Source organism: Aplidium turbinatum, chromosome 10, assembly GCF_918807975.1.
Source record: "Aplidium turbinatum chromosome 10, kaAplTurb1.1, whole genome shotgun sequence".
Classification (NCBI taxonomy): domain Eukaryota; kingdom Metazoa; phylum Chordata; class Ascidiacea; order Aplousobranchia; family Polyclinidae; genus Aplidium; species Aplidium turbinatum.
In genome coordinates, this window is record NC_137481.1 from 13,428,888 (window position 1) to 13,448,381 (window position 19,494).

Sequence of the window (19,494 nt, forward strand, 5' to 3'; positions counted from 1 at the left end):
TCGTGGAAAATGGCGAACAGCGCCGTTTGAGGTTGCAAACATTTCAACTTTTTATGCGGGTTTTGATAGCAGATAAAGTTGAGCTTGATGAATTCCTATATTGCGAAACAAATGCACAAAAATCATAAATAAAAAAAATAAAAAAGAAGACACAACACTAAAAGCAAACAAAAAAATATTTTTTTTAAAATACCCGTTGAATTTTTTTGAATTTTGTTTCAATAGCCTACTCCCAATGAAATGATCTTTCAGCCCAATTCAAAACAAGGTGATGGTATATTTGCTGTCAATGCAGCAAAAACATTTGAAAAAGTAAAAAGTGTGTAAATAGAATAACTTTATTGTGGCATTTTTGCAATCCAGATGTCTGTGTTGGAAAAGTAGATGTTGTTACAGGTAGGGTCGTGCGTCTAAAACGGAACCGTATCCTTTAAATCTGGTACACAATCGCATCATTCGCTGTTTAAACTTCACCAAGATTAAGGACAGAATTCCCACCAAATCTCTTTTCAATAAAAGCAACTTGCTACAAGTCGAAGACATGTTTTTAACAGAAGTAGGCTATGCAAGTTTGTTTATAAAAGCAATAAAGGACATCTACTAGCAATTTTTTTGAGTACTTTCGTCCTAGTAAGGAAACTCATAGGCTAACTATAATACCAGAGGTGCTAAGAAAGATATGCTTTTCAAACCAAGAATGCGTACAAAGCTTGGCCAACGCTCAATTAAATTTCTTTGAACAAACACTTGGAACAAATTACCGGAACAGCTAAGAAAAGTTCAAACAATTAGTATGTTTTCTAAAAAATTAAAACTGCACTTAATGTCTGAGTATAAGTAACTGGTAGCCTATAGTACCATCAAACTGCTTCTACTTATTCTCACCGTATCTCGCTAATTAGGCTACTGTATATTCGCTTTTGTCTTACCAGTATGCTGTGTTGTGTGTTGTATGTATATTGTATATGCCATTTTGTATTTTTGCATTATTTCTAGTAAGCTATTCCTGTTTTTTTTTTATTGCACTGTTAAATTTCGTAGGCTATGTGTATTGTTTATTATGTTGTATATAATATATATCTATCAATCAATCAAATCAATCAATATATCAATCAATCAATATTTGCGTTCAACTTCGACACCGTTCCATTTCAAATAAGCCATGACACCACATGGGTGTGGCAGACTTGATGACCAGTTCGGTCCTTCTGTCACTCCCATCATCATCACCAAACAACCTAGCTCACATTGTAATCTTGTAAGTTATTGTTTTTTTTTCGCATGTGCTGATGATGCAAAATAAAAGAACTTCTTCTTCTTCTTCTGTTACTTCCAGTGATGTACGCGCATACAAAAAATATTGACACCGTCAGCGTAAACGTTCGAAAAACCATACGCCGTATGCGTCAACGTAACTTGTAAAAAAAGTTGGCGGCGTCAGCGCATACACTAGCGTAAACTCATTTTGTTTGCTAGGTGCCAAACATTCACACGGTAGGCTAGCCTATAAACTACTCGAAACAAACAAGTTTTATTTTGAATTTCCACGAAGAAACACAAGCATCTTAAAGTGTTCATCTGACATTTTGCTGCGTTTTGGTTTCAATAACTTATGTCTTTGCCCATTGAAAACATTCTTTCAACAGCAGCGCTGGAAGGTATTGGCGTGTTGTAGCGAAAAAAAGACATTATAAAGTATGCGATGACGCAATGCGCTAAAAAACCGCGAAAACTTTACGGCGTACCGTACCGTAGCTCAAGCGACAACTATCCAAAAAATGTGGTCGTAAGCGTTAGCGTAAACAAAAAATCTACGCCGCAAGTTTACGGCGTAGAATTTGCGGCCTATAGGCTACGTACATCTCTGGTTAGGCTACTTCTCCATCTTTTGTGTAGAAATATCCGCAATTCCGCAACCTTTAGTGGTACCAGACAGAGGTTCTGCTGACATATTGTGAGAGACAGGGCCGTGTTAACGGCCGGGAAGCCGGGAAGGGGCCAAGGCTGATTAGGAGCCCACTCATTTTAGTCTGTCTAATGTTTTTTAACTGTTTAATAAACAAAAAAGTACTACAGAAGCTTGATAAATCAATGGCTAAATAAATCATGTAAGGCGTAGCTTATTTACGACATCAACCCCCCAACTGGGGGCCTACCTCTAAGTTCTAACTAGTTATAGCCCACTCCTTTGTTTAATTTGTGCAGAGTTTTTTGGCTTGTAGGCCTAATTTTTATTATTTTTTCATTTTTGTAAAAACATTTCGTCCGCTTTGTTCGCTCAATCACATTTCGATCATCTCGACGATATTGGGCAAGCGTAGTTGTGGATTAACCCTTTGACCGCCAGCACTCATATTTGAGTGCAAGTCTAAAAACCACAACATCTTGCAAACGGTGGCATCGTTGATGCTCGTTGACCTTTTAAATCAAAGATAAAGCAATGGAGAAGTAAAATATATATTAAAAAAATATGGTTTGTATTTAGACTTTTTGAGATTTTTACTGCCAAACTTGGACAAAAATTTTTGCTTGGATTTTCCGCGCTCGCTTCAGACGAGAGAGCGTTACCGTCGCGCTAGAAACTGTTTTTTCAGTGTTGCCGATAATATTTCAAACATTTTATTAAATTTCAACACCAAAAGAGCTGAAAATTTAGCTTTTATTTGGGGTTGAAGTGAGAAAAGTATGAAAAAAAATGCAGATAACTTTGCGAGGTCAAAAATTAATTAATATAACTGTATAAAATAATCTTTTTACATTTTTGAAAAGAGAAAGAATTGCTCTTTGACATTCATGTGAAGGTTATTGAGGGGGGATTCATACATGAGGTATTTAAGGCCAACAAACTCGTGATCACTCATGCGTGACGGTAGGGTAAATTTTTGGTGGCGGTCAAAGGGTTAAGGGAGTGAAATTTTTTTTGTGCCTAAAAAAACTAACAAAATAATGCAATATTACGAAGTAGGCTAAACACTGCTCACTCAAACAGTCTAGTTAATTCATAATAATTAAATTGATAAATTTGAATGTGAATCGAGATTAGTCTTGAAGTGAAATGTTATCTGTGAAGGTAGCTTACTGGGGACACCTCAGGTAAAATTTTTCAAAGTTTTAGCCTGCTGAAAGGCTACAACACACTAGGCTATACAAACTTTCAAGAAATAAATTATTCAAATCCTTCTGTGGTTGTGGAAAAAATTGTTGAAATGGTAGGCTAATGGTAGGCTAACTTAAATTTCAAACAAAACTTTTACACCAATCCAGTGATAATTTGATTAGTCTACATACAAAGTGTCATCTTGATAAAAAAAAAGTAGCCTATTGCTCCTAAAAATGTCTAAAAAGGGACCAAAACAAGGTTAGCCTATATTTGTCAAAATAATTTTGGGGGCAAGCCTCCCACACCCCTTTCCGTTTCATTCATTTGGACATTAAGTTTTGCATTGCATTGTTCATTTAGCCTATAGGCTATTATAAAATTTACTTCGTTAAAACTCTGTTTTTTTCCCAACGTTTGTCAGAATCCCCTTCTGCATTGCCGCTATAGTTTATTAACTACTTTTTTCTATAAAATTTTAAAAATTACTTTTTGCTGAAATGATGAATGCAAAGCTTTTCCCTACATTGAAAGAGTTTGCCGCCCTAAACGCTCTCTGGTCCTATTTTTAAGAGCAATATCACTAAACATAAGGGCCCATTAGTAGATTTCGAGGGGGCTGAGATGGTGCTCACTGCTCACACAGCCCTGGTGAGAGGAAACCATTTTTGGTAACAAAACTGGGTTTGCAAGGTTTCTTATCTTTTGCCAATCTATGGCGGGAAAATTTCAACAAAGTCTGCTCATCCGCAGGCCAAACCTGCAGTTACATTGATTGCAGAAGACCCTTTCCAAGAACAGAAATTGGAAAATAGCATTTACTTTGGATTAACTTAAATCAAGAATCATACGGTAGGTCTTCAGTTTCAGGTTTTTTGTTTTATTTTTTCTGTTTTAACTCTGACCATAAAAGCGAAAAATATTGCTTGTCATAACAACATAACAGGGTTCTGGAAAACGATAATAAACGCAAACGTGCTCTAGACCAGAGGTTCCCAACCTTTTTTACACCGTGGCCCCTTTGAAAATTTGGAAAAATCAATGGCCCCCCTATTCTTTACATAGAAATCTTATATTATTATTTTTGAAATAACAGGGAATTAAAGACCATTTCATTAAGATTTGGGCAAAATGTACTAGTATTTTTATTAAATTTTAATTCATTTCTTTTGTTATATAGCCTAGTGTTGAAGTGGACTTAGAGATGGCAAATTAAAAAAATATATTTTTTTCAAATTTTTCCATGGCCCCTTTGAAAAAGGCTCATGGCCCACTAGGGGGCCATGGCCCTCAGGTTGAGAACCCCTACTCTAGACTGAAGTAAATTGATAAATAGTCTACTGTGCAAATATTTGGTGTGGTCACAACACCTTGATAAGTTTAAAAGTAAATAATATGTGATAAAAATCTATATGGTCCCATTATCCCAGTAGGTGTACTGTATAGTCCCGTTATCTACAGTAGTCAGTAGATCGAGAAAAAAATCTAGCCTGTCATAGTTCCATTACAGCAAAAATTCTAAAGTCCGCTCCAATAGTTAATTGAATTGTCAACATGTAGACCTTGGCTAAGAATGACAATGTTTTTTACTTCCAAATATTATAATTTTTCCAGTTTTTGAGTCACACCAAATTTTTAACCTATAAATATTTAAAAAAAAAACACGCCGCTGCGATGGTTAATGCAATGCGTTTTAAAAACCGCATACTTTTCTATATTTTGGGTGGGCCCATGTGCATCTCTTTTATATCACCTAACGGTACTGGTCTCATTTAAATCTTCCAGTCAAAATCGCAAACAGGCGTCGGGCATCGCTGTGCTGAATTGACACTGATTAGGCGAAACTGATTTTTGACAAAATTTTAACCTACGAGGCTACGAGTAGGCTGTCACATGTTCGTGATAAACTAGTGTGGCTCGAAACAGCAATTGTGCAAATTTAGAAATTCGGTGTAGGCCTATGTATTGTATAAGGATAAGCAGCCCTAACCTTCACCCACAGAACATCAAAAGCCAGAATAGATGTTTACCAAGCACGAGCGACAACGCTGCGATGGCTTATTACCTTTCCCAGACAGCAAACGTCTGCAGACCTTGAATCAAGGTAAGAATGACGAACTTTGCTGTCTGTGTCCCCGCTATCGATGCAAAGCCGAAGGTCAGATATTTCAATATTAATGTAAACTTAAAACATAAAGCAAAGATCAAAACTGAAAAACATGATGAGTTTAACATAGAGAGTTAAATTTGACATGCTGTCCATTTTACGGCTATCGTGGGCCATGTACTACTAGACTAGAAGTCTAGTAGTAGTCTAGAAGTACATGCGTGGGCCTTAGCTCGTACCTGTATTAACTCGGTTGTACAAAACGTAAATCGAAAAAGCGACTACTGAACTACCAAGCTTAAATTCAAACTTTTCGGTTTTGCGTGTCCGTAGAATGCATGTTACAAGACTGTTTTTTTACCAAACATGTATTTCTCAAGAACAAAATCGATGTGTTTCAACCATCTTCAATTGGTTTCAGCATAGGACAATATTGCCATTACAAATTATATTAGCAACAGTAAAAATTTTACAAGTCTGCTACAGCACTGACTACGACGATGCACAGGTAGCTGGCATGAGAGTCAAAAAAATCCTTTTTTCAGAATGTAACAAACGTTTTTATGTACATCATAAACAATGGAGTAAAATTTACTTTTTTTTGGTGGTAATGACCAAATAAACCAAAAAGGAATAGTTGCACTACTACACAAATTCTTGCACGTAAAAGCTTCCTCGGTTTAAAATAAACAATTGACCACATTTTTCTTAAAAAATATCTGTTTTGATCAAACGACAGTTCTGGATTAACCTATACGTCACAAATACACGGAGTCATCAATCGTGCATTGTTTCTTTCTCTTTAGCTGTAAAGATCATCCTCTTCCTCCTCGAAGACATTGGCGCCGCCTCCTCCTGCTCCACCACCGGTTCCAGCTCCTCCACCTTGTTGCGTTGATGAACGACCAAAGCTGCAAGACACAGTCGAGGTGAGGAACGAAATTTGTGGTGCAAGAGAACATGCTACAAGCTTGACAGTTTTTAAACTACGAGTTTTATTTCACAAATGTGCAAAATCACTACCCTGTTATCAAAATACAACTCTTTGTTTTCTATTATTTAATGCAAGACACTGAACAACTGTCTGCTTTAAAACAACAGCCCCCAGACAGCCAAATCCGTCATTTTTAAAGATAGAGTGAAACTGAAACTCACTTTATTTACATTTTTACATACAAAAATGACAGATTTTACTGTCTGGGGTTCAACTGCTACAAATCGCGCTATTATCAACGAATGACCGAACCTGAAGTTTCCAAATCCACGAGCTTGCTGTAAAGTCTGGGCGAACATTTCGTACTTTCTGATATCCTTGTCTGTCACCGATCGTCGAGCGAACCGCATCGCCTCTTCAAAGTGATCACGTCGGATCTCAGGAACGAGATCATCCTCTTCATCGAAGTCCTGCTTAAGGAAACGTTCAAATATTATGTAACGCCTTTTTTCCGAATTTTTGACCCCCCCCCTTCCCCATCGTGACGCGACAATTTATTGAAAGACAATTTATCAAACGACAGTTCATCAAACGACAGTTTATCGAAAGACAGTTCATCGAACGACAGTTTATCGAAACGACAGTTCATCGAAACGACAGTTCATCGAACGACAGTTTATCGAAACGACAGTTCATCGAACGACAATTCATCGAAGGAACTAGGGGCTAGGGGTTACGGTTAGAATTAGGGGTTAGAGGTTAAGGGGTAGGGTTTAGTGGTTAGGGGTTAGTGGTTGGGGGTTAAGGGTTATGGTAGTGGTTAGGGTTAGGTTTTCGATTAACTGTCGTTCCCCCTCTGAAAAAAATTTCGCCCTCCCTGGCAAAATCCCAACATTCAAGAGCAACAGCTTCAATTATAATGATTTTGGCCATTTACATTTTTTCGGCCCCCCCAAAGAAAAAGTTGGCCCCCCCTTGCTCTGCGGTCTGGCTACGGCCCTGTGTCGTTCGATAAATTGTCGTTCGATAAACTGTCGTTTCGATAAACTGTCGTTCGATAAACTGTCGTTCGATAAACTGTCGTTCGATAAACTGTCGCAGTACCCTCCCCCATGTAACACCAACGTAACGTTTTTTTCAACCCCCCCTCTCCCCATGTAACGCTTTTTCACTACGAATTTAGCACAAAAAACTACCATTCCGTACTCAAAAGCGTTACGTAACGTTTTGCATGAATCCCCTCCCCCCCGATGTGACGCTAACGTAACGCTTTGCATAAACCCCCCTCCCCCCCGAAGGAGTTACGTAATATTTGAGCGTTCCCTAAGCGTTTACGAATTTTTAATTTTTCTTCACATTAAACTTTAGAAACAGCTTTCAGAGATTGGAAGTTGAGTCTTAGATCCATGTTTGAATGACACTAATGATTAGGCTACTGGAGGGTTACTGGAGCAAGTACATAAAAGCAAGGTCAGCGTGTACTGGATTAGACTACTGGAGCAAGTACAAATAAGCAAGGCCAGTGTGATATTGCGTGTATACTCAAAATGCGAAATCAAATCACACAAAATGAAGTATAGGCTACAGGGTGACTGACGAAATATAGACATGAAATTTAGTCTAACAGAAAATATTAACACAATTTTTTTCGAAAAGGAAAAACACGCAAGAAATTTTCAAATTACAACATTAGATTTTACATTCAAATCCACTCACGCTTTGCACTACCATCTATCGTGACCTGACCATACAAGGTACGGAAGGCTAATGTAAGGTTGAGTTGAAATCCTTTGATGAGACAGTTTAGTTGACAAGGTTACTTCACACAAAAAAGGGTTTGATTGAGGTTCAAATTTGATATAGAACTCGCTCCAAACCCTTCTTTTTACACCAACCAGTTTGTTAAACTAAAACCAGGAGTGAAGTTGATATTTTGCCAACCAGTTTTTCTAAAAGCTTTACTCGAACTTGCTTTATATCACGTCGTCCTTAACTGGCCCAGTGAAAAACACCAAAAAAAACGAGCAAGCAAAAAATAAATAAAAACTTTTCTGACTTGACATGACACCACTTGCCAAGATGTCTGAACAAGATCTCCACCATGAAAAACTTTATGAATGAAACGTAGATCAAGTGAATAAAATAATGAAACAACTTTTTAAAGTGTCTTCTCCCCCTTACACTTCGTCTAGTTACCGTGCACACATATCTGAGAAACAAACCATTGCATTGACGCCACTGCGTGCGCGTTCCCGTTCTCTTTGGATGTCTTTCTCGATGTTCTCACGAATGGCAAGCTTGCATGCTCGCTGACAGATCTCAGTTAAATCAGCTCCACTGAATCCTTTCGTCACTTTCGCCATTAGTTGAAGATCAACGTCCTGAAACGAGAAAGATGTGTGATCAGAACTCGGACACAAGAACTTTTAACAATGAGGGTATGAGAAAAGTTGTTTACAAGACGAGTTGTTTCTACATAGGTACCTTTGCAACAGGTGACTTTCTTAGATTTGCTTTGAGGATAGCAATCCTTGAGTTTTCATCTGGAAGAGGAATGTATATGAGCTGATCCAATCTTCCAGGCCGAAGGATGGCGGAATCAATGATGTCCGGTCGGTTAGTTGCTCCAATGATGAAAACTAAATATTTTTGTTTGCTGTAACATTGACAAAATATTTTCGCAAACCATTTGATACGCAATACTTTTAAGCCAATTCTACTTCTGCTAAGTTAAGACCGCATCATTTAGGTTCAGAGGTTTTTTTTTAAAATGGTTGGAGTTGCAAGCAGAGAGGTTATGATAGAGAATAATTGACACAAAATAGTGTCGCATTAAAAATTACGGTCTCTTTCCGTGGAACAGATTTTTTTGGAACAGTGTATATGTCGAATTCAGTTTCAGTGAAACTTGTCCAAAATCTCGATTGAGGATTGTGCGAAATCTGCTGGCCGACGTTTTTACTTTTCTACGGTTTTTTGTTTGAGGACACAGTCAAAAATATTTTCATTACTTTTTTCTAGTGTCAACGATTTCTCTTTTTGCGTGTTTGTCAGAACTTTCTGAAAATGCTACAACGGGTGAAGGTTGTTTTTTTTAGATACCAGTTAGTATGTATTTACTTATCTTTGATAGATATGATAGACAAACCATTCTTCTTGTTTCCCATTCCATCCATTTCAGTAAGGATCTGATTGATGACACGGTCTCCAGCACCGCCACCATCACCGACGCTTCCACCACGGGACTTGGCAATGGAGTCCAATTCATCGAAGAACAAGACACAGGGAGCAGCTTGCCGTGCCTTGCAATGAAAATTAACTCATGGTTTTCATGATTCATACTATACCTAGTAGACAGCAAAATCCGTCATTTTTACAGTCATTACGTAGATTAATGTACAAATGACGGATTTTGCTGTCGGGGAAATAGCGTTCATTCAAAACTGAAGTATGTAACAACACAAAGAAAAATAAACACGAAAATAAATCAAACGTTTTCGGCTTCTATGGATCCCTCATCAGAAAACGTGGATGCGCAAAATGTGTGTACAAATCAAATTTTGCAGTTTTAAAACGAAAAACGTTCAGTGGCATGGTTTGTTGTTTAGAAGAATAATTTTAAAAGTTGTTTATTTATCGTTTTTATGAAAGTCAAGCCCTGTATCGCTGCTTACTTCTTGTACTGTGAAAGATTGCGGTAGAAGTAAACTCTCACCAAAGTTTTATCATAGAAAATACAGTCGTTCGAAAAGACGAATTAATTAAAGTCGGCTACATGGCTGACAAGAACGTTCAACCAATCCACAAAAAGGACCTCGGTTCGAAACTCACGGAGACCACATGGCTATGTATTGGCACTTTATAACAGGTTTGAAGGTAACTATTGTAACAACTTGAAGATGGTATTAGTGCAGCGAAATCAACTCTGTTGTATGAAATAATGCGGTGTAAATGCCAGCATTTTTGCAAAACCAAAGTATCCAGGCAAATTAGCAGTCAATGTGTCTAAAAGTGGACGTAAGGATTGGCCCCTGTGTCTTCTTGTCCGCTTTATCCAATCTTCATCATTAACACAGGACATAAGCTTGACCAAGATAGAGGTAACAAAACATCGACAAAATTGTTGAATCTCATAAAAACAGATATTTGAACACAAAATTGTTTCAGATTTAGCACTCCAAATTTATGAAATTTGCAGTTTGCAGCTATTTGCAATATTACGATTCTTTGCAGCGCAGACAGTCATAAGTTACACGACTTACCTTGTCAAAAACCTCTCTAACATTTGCTTCAGATTCACCAAACCACATTGTCAGCATCTCCGGTCCCTTGATAGAAATGAAGTTTGCTTGGCATTCATTAGCAATGGCTTTGGCAAGCAGTGTCTTACCACATCCAGGTGGGCCATAAAACAAAACGCCCTTCGACGGAGTCATTCCAAACTTCAAAAATTTCTCAGGATGTTCAACAGGATACTGCACAAAAATTTGTTGTTAGATTGTGGCCATAAGCAAAGGGGGTGTTTCGGCGTTCTTACGTCACCGTTGTATTGTCCTGAGCGTCAGCCACAGCCGACTAGTAAAAGCTGTCCTTTCCCCAACGTACATTCCATAAAATATTTGGCTAACAAATAAACCAGCAGGTAAATATCACTGATCACAAAACGTTAGTTTTAAAGACTTGACATCAACTCATAGCAAATCAAGAGGTTTTACAACTCTAGTACAACGTAGTTTCCTTCAATATTTACAGCACAGCTTCAAGAGAGTGGCAAGCGTGACGTACTTGTACAAGCTCTTGAAGCTCTGTCTTGACATTCTCCAATCCGCCAATATCGTTCCAAGTTGTATTGGGAACTTCCACAACAGTTTCGCGCAGAGCAGACGGGTTGCTTTGCGACATTGCAAACTGTGACAAAATAGAAAGAATGGCACTTGGCAGTTAGTTTGAAACTATTAAAATGTTATTTGCAATAAACAAACAAAATAATGTAACAAAACAAGCCAATCTTGAGCACACAGTATGGTGCAAGTTGCTTTAAAAAAAAGTTATTCTAAAAACACAGATTTTCTTGAATGCCATTGCGGACATACTCGGAAATCTTCCATTGTTACTGCAAGATTATCCATAACTTCAGCATCAATGACATCGTCCTCCAAATCAATGAGATCCATCTTGCCTCTGATCTGCTGAAGAGCCGCTTCGGAGCAAAGCGCAGCTAGATCAGCACCGACATGACCATGGGATTCTGCTGCCACCTGGGAATAAGTTTCCTATTGAAAGATCTTGAAAACGCAACGTTAAGTAAAATAATAGAAACAAATTGTTTAATAGAACTGATGAAAACTGCAAAAAAAAAAAGACAAAGTACGCTATCAGAAGTTTTACAGCACAATGACAGCATTTATTTTTTTCAGTATAATGAAGCAAGATTCAATTCTCAGCTAGAATTAGCGCTACATTGACGAAATATCCAGACAGCAAAACTTTGCAGTCTGGGTACTCTCAAACTAATTGCAATTAGTTAATTAGAATAATTTGTAAAAAAATAGATTGTTTGAAATCAGTAACAAAAGTTCTTTTGTAAATTAAAGTTGAGAAAAATCCAAGACATTGACTGATCAAATGTTTTTTTGGATCAGTTATACATCGAACGATCTAATACGGACACGGGCGCATTGAAATTCAGACATATCGCTTCACCTGTTCAAGATCGACGTCATCAGCTAACTTCATGTTCTTTGTGTGAATACGAAGAATCTCTAATCTTCCCGTTGCATCCGGGATACCAATGTCAACTTCTCTGTCAAAGCGTCCGAATCTTCTCAAGGCGGCGTCGATCGAGTTCGGGCGGTTAGTGGCTGCCATGACAACCACATGAGCACGCTGCTTCAGGCCGTCCATGAGAGTGAGAAGTTGGGATACTATTCGGCGCTCCACTTCACCATGGGTCTGAAAACATGATGGAAAATAATGAGATCCAATGAACGACACAGACGTAAGGATTTCGGCCAGGTACCAAAATGAGTCCAGGGACTCCCAAAGATAAACTTGTAAAAAAACATGGCACTCCAAGAAATGGGCAGTGATTTTTTGTTCTCGCCTCTCTGAAACGATCTCGGGTCCAAAAGCTCCCCCTGTCAACGGTATTGGGGGAGTGATGCCTGTTGGCTTGGTGAATAAAGAAGCAAAGAATTACCTTGTCTCGTTTCGGTGCGATGGCATCGAGTTCGTCAATAAAAATAATGGCAGGAGCATTTTTCTCGGCCTCTTCAAAAGCTCTTCTGAGATTGGATTCCGATTCACCAGCGAGTTTGCTCATAATCTCGGGCCCTGAGTTTCGTTACAAAACAATTAATTTCATCATTCAAAAAAGAAGTTTTACGCTAAATTTATACAGCGCGTACGAGTCACAATAACACCTACCATTAATCAGGAAAAAGAAAGCACCAGTTTCATTCGCAACAGCTCGAGCGATCAAAGTCTTTCCGGTACCAGGCGGTCCGTACAACAAGATACCGCGAGGTGGTTTTATTCCGATTGCCTGCAAAGCAAAGACAACCGTTGGAGTGAGATTAACAAATAACAAGTGAAGGTTGGACGAGCCTTGAGCACTGCACAGCACAATCATTTTTATCCTTAAATGTGCTCAGTCTGTTGCTGAAAACAAAACCTTGGCTTTGTTTTGTTTTTGCATCATTTGCTTTAGCTGAAATGTTTCGAATCGGATTCGGTATCACTATTCTAGAGTAAATTCAAATCTTTTATTATTCAAAAATGCCCATCTCTGTAATCCACTGCAACCGCGCTCAAAGTTTCATATGGCAAAAAAAGATAATGTCACTTTGAAAGTCAAATAATTTGGAAGCACTTGGTGGAATGATAAAATAAAAACACTTCCGAATAAATCACACCTTAAATAATGCAGGATGCCTCAGTGGAAGTTCCACCATTTCTTTGATCTGAGCTAGTTGTTTGCGACAGCCGCCAATGTCATCGTATCCAACTTCATTCAAAGCTTCTTCTTCTTCCTGGCAAGTAAGACGTGGAATGTGAAACGTTGGTCATGTGATCAAAATCATGTGATTAAAAAATGGATCTTAAAAGGGTTACCTCTCGTTTGATAGGCTCGCCTTCACAGTGAATTACGGTGTCCGGAGAAACCACACAATATGGAGAGGGATCAGTTTCAACAACTTTAAATTCAACCGCACGCATTCCGCCTCGAACCAAAAACACATCTCCTTTGCTGAAATGTTGGAAAAAAACATTATGAAATAACAAGTGATTGATGTTTCCTTACATCGATCTTTCACTTTAAGCTATCGCATATCTTTGTTTCTGCACGATATCTTTACATATAAAGAATACCACACATTCGCTGAGTTGGGATTATTGCACACGCAAACCAATGATTGCATGACCTATTGCAAATGCATTTTAACTTAGCATAATTATAAAAATGAGGCGTTTTTTGAATTTTTATTGTAAAACAATACTTACCAAACGGGCCTATAAGCTTCCAAGAAGTAAGGCTTGAGAAAGACTTCAAATAAATTTCCAGTTATTCCTTCAACAGTGTCGTCAATCGGCAAGACGTGGACTTTTGTTCCATACTTTATATCAGGACTGGGCTGAATACTGCAGATAATAAAAAGCAATTGGTTAAAAGTACGTGTTAGTATGTATTGAACCTTCTATATATTTTCAGAAAAGAAAAACAAGGAAATACAGATCATGTTTGCCTAATAAAACAAAATGTCTAAATCTAAACTTTAATTCACATACCTAACAATGTCACCAATTCGAACTCGCAAGTTCTTTCGTACAACACGATTTATTCTAATCTTTTCATTGGGCACTCCTTCTTCAGAAAGTACGACACACACTGTTTCTTTTCTCTTCTTTCCTTTCAATAGCACAGTATCAGCTCGAAATAGTTGCAGCTCTTCCATTTTTTCCTACCAAAGCAATTTGTTAAGACATTGCCAAACTGATATACAGCCATCATCATTAGAATCAAATAGATAATAATAATTATACTGTACAATAGCAAAAGATCAAGCCAAACTTTGTCCAAAATATTGTACATGTAAATTTTGACACCTTAATTCCTGTGAAAAAATATCTCAAATAAAAATTGTAGTCATCGTACAATTTGCTTTGCAGATGAATCAAATAATGTACAATTAAGAACTAAAACCATGTAAGGGCTTTCTGGTACAAATACCAAGATTCGACCAGCTCCAACCACTATACAAAGTATCTGCTGTCAAATTAGTCGTGATCTTCTCATATATATAAGTTTACTTTGTCACGAAGTACCATCATAGTACTACAGTATCATTATTGTCATATGTTTAGCTTTAACAAAAAGTAAAGTACCAGTAGCATCAAAGACCACATTTATACTTACAGGAGAAAGAACAACAACGCTGTTATCGTCAGTGATTGCATCTTCGACAATTAAACGATTCGGTTTGCTTTTTGTTCGCAGGATAGCAGTTGCTAAATCATCTTTATCACTAAAGAGTTGAAAAAAGAATGGTATCATTACATAAACATATAATTTTAACAACAATTTACGAAAAAAGTTTGCATACTTTAGAGGTACGAAAAAGAAATGGCAAATTTTTATTTGTATATATACTATCTAAAGTAGAAATTTTTTGTTGTTTGAAAGAAAATATAAGCAATAAAACTTAAGTAAAAAAATTCATGTTCTGTATTGAAAAAGTTTTCACATATATTTATTTTCTCATTGCAGGTTCATGAGATATATATAATATTGTTGTGTGTACTGTTAACTGTGTAACATAAGTTTGTTTTAATGCAAAGAAATTTATTCTCACACGAGTCAGTTCAATCATATATAGCTAAATATCGATTTCGATCAGCTAGAAGCTAGATCATCTTCAGTTAAGCTTATTCAAATAGAATCTATTCAAATATATTCTATTCAAGTATTATCTATTCAAGTATTCAAATACTATCTATTTTATTTGAATAAGCTTAACTGAAGATGATCTAGCTTCTAGCTGATCGAAGTCGATATTTAGCTATATATGATTGAACTGACTCGTGTGAGAATAAATTTCTTTGCATTACAAGACATGTAATCGAGTCGTTCATACTTCATTTTCTTGAAGTTTGTTTTAACTGTTTCCATAGCATTTAAAACTTGAAAGCTAAAATGTCAAAGACCTCTTCAAAAGAACAAGAAAATTTGATCTTCAAATTACTGTACATATGCGGCTCCAAGAAGTCAAGAAAGCATACAGCTGTGGTTAATAATATTGTGGATACAACTGCAGATAATACTGCCGTCCCAAGATAAAGCGACGTAACTACAGATTTTTGATTTTCCTACTTTTTATTGTTAAACCCTTCGTGAAGACTATATTTTTCTTCCAACAAAGACTCAACAGCGTAACTGCAGTAGTTTGCGAGATATTTGTAGATCAAAACGACGTAACTACATATAAAGATCATATATGCAAAGCCAAAACGACGTAACTACCAGTTGCGTCGTTTTACCATAGAATCCAGAGCAAATAATCCCAGTTACGTCGATTTACAATAGAATCTAGAGTTAATCCCAAATTCTCAATGGGATGTTAGTCTGTGCCAAACAACACCAGCTGTTTCGCTCGTGTTGCAAACACAATTACGTAGCAAAAGAATAACCTCATTTTGTAGATAAAATTCTAATTAGCTTCTGAAGTGAAAACATTAGTACAGAAACTGCAGAGTCAACATGCAACAAAATATTAACCTCATTTTGTAGATAAACTTCTTATTAGCTTCTGAAGTGAAAACATTTTATCTGCAAAATGAGGTTACCGTAATATTTTGTTGCATGTTGACTCTGCAGCTTCTGTACCCAAACACTCTTCATAAAGCGTCTTGTAGCATCCTTTTAGTGAACAGAATAAGCAGTTAGCTTTAAAGCAGCTACAAGTTCAACGCAAATAATGGCAAAAAAATCGACTTGCATGAAGTTGTGGAAACGCTTATGAATTATTCTGAGGATGATAACGCTAATGACAGAGACTACATGGTGACATACCAAACAAGCTATGCCCGCTTATGCCGGAAAATCGACCACAATTTTGGGAACAGCTACCCACCAACGACAACTCACTTGACTTAATTGATGTTGACTAAAGATACTGCATTGTATTTGAACCATATTACATATCTTGTGTGTGAATTCAATACATTGCGTCAGATACGCCGGTTTGCCTTTGCAGCACTGTCAGAAACACAATTAGGTTTACAAAGGTAAAGCGACGTAACTACACTTATTACCTTAATTAGCGAAAATTAGGACAGCAATCAATGTTTTTGTTCCCATTGAAACAAAAAGTAGGCAAGGTCTTTTAGTTAGAGGCATCAAATGTTGAATTGCGATTAAAATGTCGTTATGGTTTACGATTAACTTTAAAGCGCTTTTTCTCGGTTTTAACTTTTCTGTAGTTACGTCGCTTTACCTTTGGACGGCAGAATAGTCTCAATCAAATGCTAAAAAATTCAAAAGGAACAACATATCAAACAGATACAAAACTTTATTTTCAAGAGTGAAAAGCAAAAAAGAGATATATAGTTGTGTTGACAGCAGGTGAAGTAAACTGATTGTGGAATGAGCTAGATTTACCAATTAAATAAGGTCAATGGTCTGTTATAAGAAAAAATTGAGAACTTCTATTAATTTATATAGTTATAAGAAAAAATTGAGAACTAAAAGAAGAGTTCTATACACTGCAGGTATCAACTAAAGGGATTATAGCAGGGATGTCTAAATTGCGGCTCGCTAGTCATTTTTACTCCAAGTAGTATTTTTTAGCAAAATTGCTAAAATTGAAAAATACCAACATTTAAAAATATTTTACTTCATCTCATAAATTTTCTGAGATTTATGACGCTTAGCTGGGAAACAATGTCAAAAATCTCATTGATTTCATATTATATCATACAAATAAATTTTGGTTTCTTTCTATAAGTGTGTTATTTGTTTCTATTTTCTAAAATGAAATTATTGTTTTTAATTGTTTTTTTATTTACTCCTTTTTCTTGAAATTTAATAGGTTCTGCGGCCCATTGAATTATTTCAAGTGACAATGCGACCCACTATAATAAAAAGGTTGGATCCCTGGATTATAGGCTGTTGCACCACAAAAAGATATAAAAGAGATTCATCTAAGTAAACTGAAATTATAGAAAAAGAAATTATCGGTCACAGAAGAGTCTGTTGACGGGAAGAAGAAGCAGAGAAGATAAATCAGAAACTGAGGAATATGTAGAACAGTGTCCCAGTAGTTGTGAGGAGTATGTAAAAAAAAGTGTTCCAGTAGTTAATGTAGTTATGAAGATTTTGAAAAGCCGTTGGCCTCTAAAGAGAAAAACAGTTTGCAGTGTGTTTAGTGAGCGCAGTGTTGGTAAATGCAAGGTGAAACTCCAGAGTGATCTACACTTCGTTGCTTTCATTTCAATTATCACAGTATAGGCAGACAGCTGGTGATTTCCTCAGTGGTGTATGGGCTGACATTTGGTTCTCTGCTTAGTGCTTTAATCCTGCTGACTTACATTAAATTTCTTATAACAAAGGCGCAATATATAAATATGAACTTTACCCATTTGTATGCACTACTAATTAGTATACTCAACTGTTGTATTAGTATAAATCGTATAAAATTTAATATAGCAATTAGTGTGTGATTACTTGACCATATATGATAACTTTTACAAGAATCTTCTTTCATGTCAGATACACTGACATTGCTCCATTAACAATACTACAAACTTTATATTATGCTTTGCTTCAATCCAACATTTAATAAGCTACTCAATTGTAAACTGGAGATGGGCAAATTCTGCACTATCTCCTCCAATTCACGTGTTACAGAATAAGTTTGTCAGATTGTGAATATTTTTGCCAAGATCAACAAGTACAACTATTCTTTATCATAAATTCAATGTGCTCAGAATAGAAAATATTATTAAATTAGAGACTGCAAAGTTCATGTACAAAGGTCATTCCTGGCTGCTTTGCTTTTGTAAACAAAATTTACGATTATAGCATCCGTCAAAACAAAAGAATGATTTATATTTGCCATCTGTAACATCAAACTTTGGTAAGAAGATGCTATGTTATAATAAAACATTTTACAATACTGTACTTTTAAATATACATAAATGTTTTTTTTTTTAAATTGTACAATAATCACTCCTAAAACATATCATTTGCTTATTTTCTTATCTCCAAATTGTGGTGTTTTGTTTATATGTTTGGGTGGCAGCTGAGTTTGGTGACCTTTTGATCATTCACTGCCATCCTTGTAGTGCAAATTATATTTGTGTTTATTGTGTTTTGTATATTTTGTTTATTTGCCAACAGAAAAAAAAACAAAACTGAACAGACAGAATTGTTCAGATTTCAGGGCAGGTAATGGAAAGCGAGATGAGTGTAGCTTCGTCCAGTTCTGCTATGCCACGCATTCCATTTGGTGTTATGTAAATGAGGCATTAAGAGCGACATGGTCAGCACTTTGCTCCTCTGTTCTGCACTTGCAGGCCGATGAGGAAACTAAGATCGATTCCACAATCCACAAGAATGATAATGGGTTATGTACTCAGATAAGAGTTTTTGCAATTGGAAAGTGTAGGTTCAGAAAAATGAAAAAATTCAAAATAATTATTGTTGGTATTAATTTTTTTCCCAATCTCCTATAGTAGCCTACTTTTGTGGAGCCTGAGCAAGAGAAAAAATTTTGAACAGCTCACTCACATACATACATATTTTGACTCTTGACAGAAAAAGAAATGGCATTCACATACAAAGTTAAAAGCTTAAAGTTCTTGGAGAATTATTTATTTTGGATTATGATAAAGTTTGCTGAGGTATGAAAAGTGTAAGTATAAAATAGCTTAAAGCAAAAGGAGAAAACTAGGCTTTAACTTTCAATAAAAGCTTTATAAACCAAATGTCCATGGCTACATACTAGAGATGAGCTGTAAAAATATAGATAGGTTAGTAGCCTAAGTACCTACCAGTAGCTACTGTACTTACTCGGCTTTTCCAGACATTTTTAAAAAGTCCTTTTGTTGTAATTAAGTAATTGTGTAGGCTACTCAAGCAAAGGAGATACAACCTGGTTAGCGTATTTTTCGCAGTTTTTAATCAAAGTATTAAATCTTTAAAACTACAAGCAACCTGTAAAACAATGTATGGTGCTGCATAAAAATGTGCAAGCATAAATATGACAATAAAAATTTTCTCACATATTACCTACTCTAGCTTCCAAAGTAAGTAGGTGAAAGCAGTTTAATTTGTATATAATCCTCGCTGGATACAAC

At 36.4% G+C, this 19,494-nt stretch overlaps 1 protein-coding gene across 2 annotated transcripts; it reads right to left on the reverse strand.

Annotated features, from left to right (window-relative positions):
* Positions 1 to 5,562: 5,562 nt before the first annotated feature.
* Positions 5,563 to 19,346, reverse strand: LOC145778207 (transitional endoplasmic reticulum ATPase-like). Of its 2 annotated transcripts, none has more exons than XM_082589661.1 (17): positions 19,208 to 19,346; positions 14,555 to 14,663; positions 13,927 to 14,099; positions 13,642 to 13,779; positions 13,252 to 13,387; positions 13,053 to 13,169; positions 12,565 to 12,682; positions 12,338 to 12,471; positions 11,842 to 12,090; positions 11,232 to 11,396; positions 10,924 to 11,046; positions 10,401 to 10,613; positions 9,287 to 9,440; positions 8,623 to 8,777; positions 8,361 to 8,519; positions 6,451 to 6,608; positions 5,563 to 6,115 (listed from the first exon to the last, which is right to left on the reverse strand). In XM_082589661.1, exons 1-17 carry the CDS (start codon positions 19,222 to 19,224, stop codon positions 6,007 to 6,009), a joined length of 2,427 nt encoding a protein of 808 aa, XP_082445787.1. In that variant the 5' UTR covers positions 19,225 to 19,346; the 3' UTR covers positions 5,563 to 6,006. The 2 variants fall into 2 exon arrangements, with proteins under 2 accessions (XP_082445787.1, XP_082445786.1); XM_082589660.1 differs by having other exon boundaries at positions 6,451 to 6,611.
* Between the last annotated feature and the right edge of the window lie 148 nt (positions 19,347 to 19,494).

Excerpts from the sequence above, each read along its gene's own strand:
- LOC145778207 (XM_082589660.1), bottom strand. Across the intron at positions 12,091-12,337 it reads TCGCACCGAAACGAGACAAG|ACCCATGGTGAAGTGGAGCG; the intron begins GTAATTCTTTGC and ends TCATGTTTTCAG. Across the intron at positions 9,441-10,400 it reads TTAGAGAGGTTTTTGACAAG|GCACGGCAAGCTGCTCCCTG; the intron begins GTAAGTCGTGTA and ends TTTCATTGCAAG.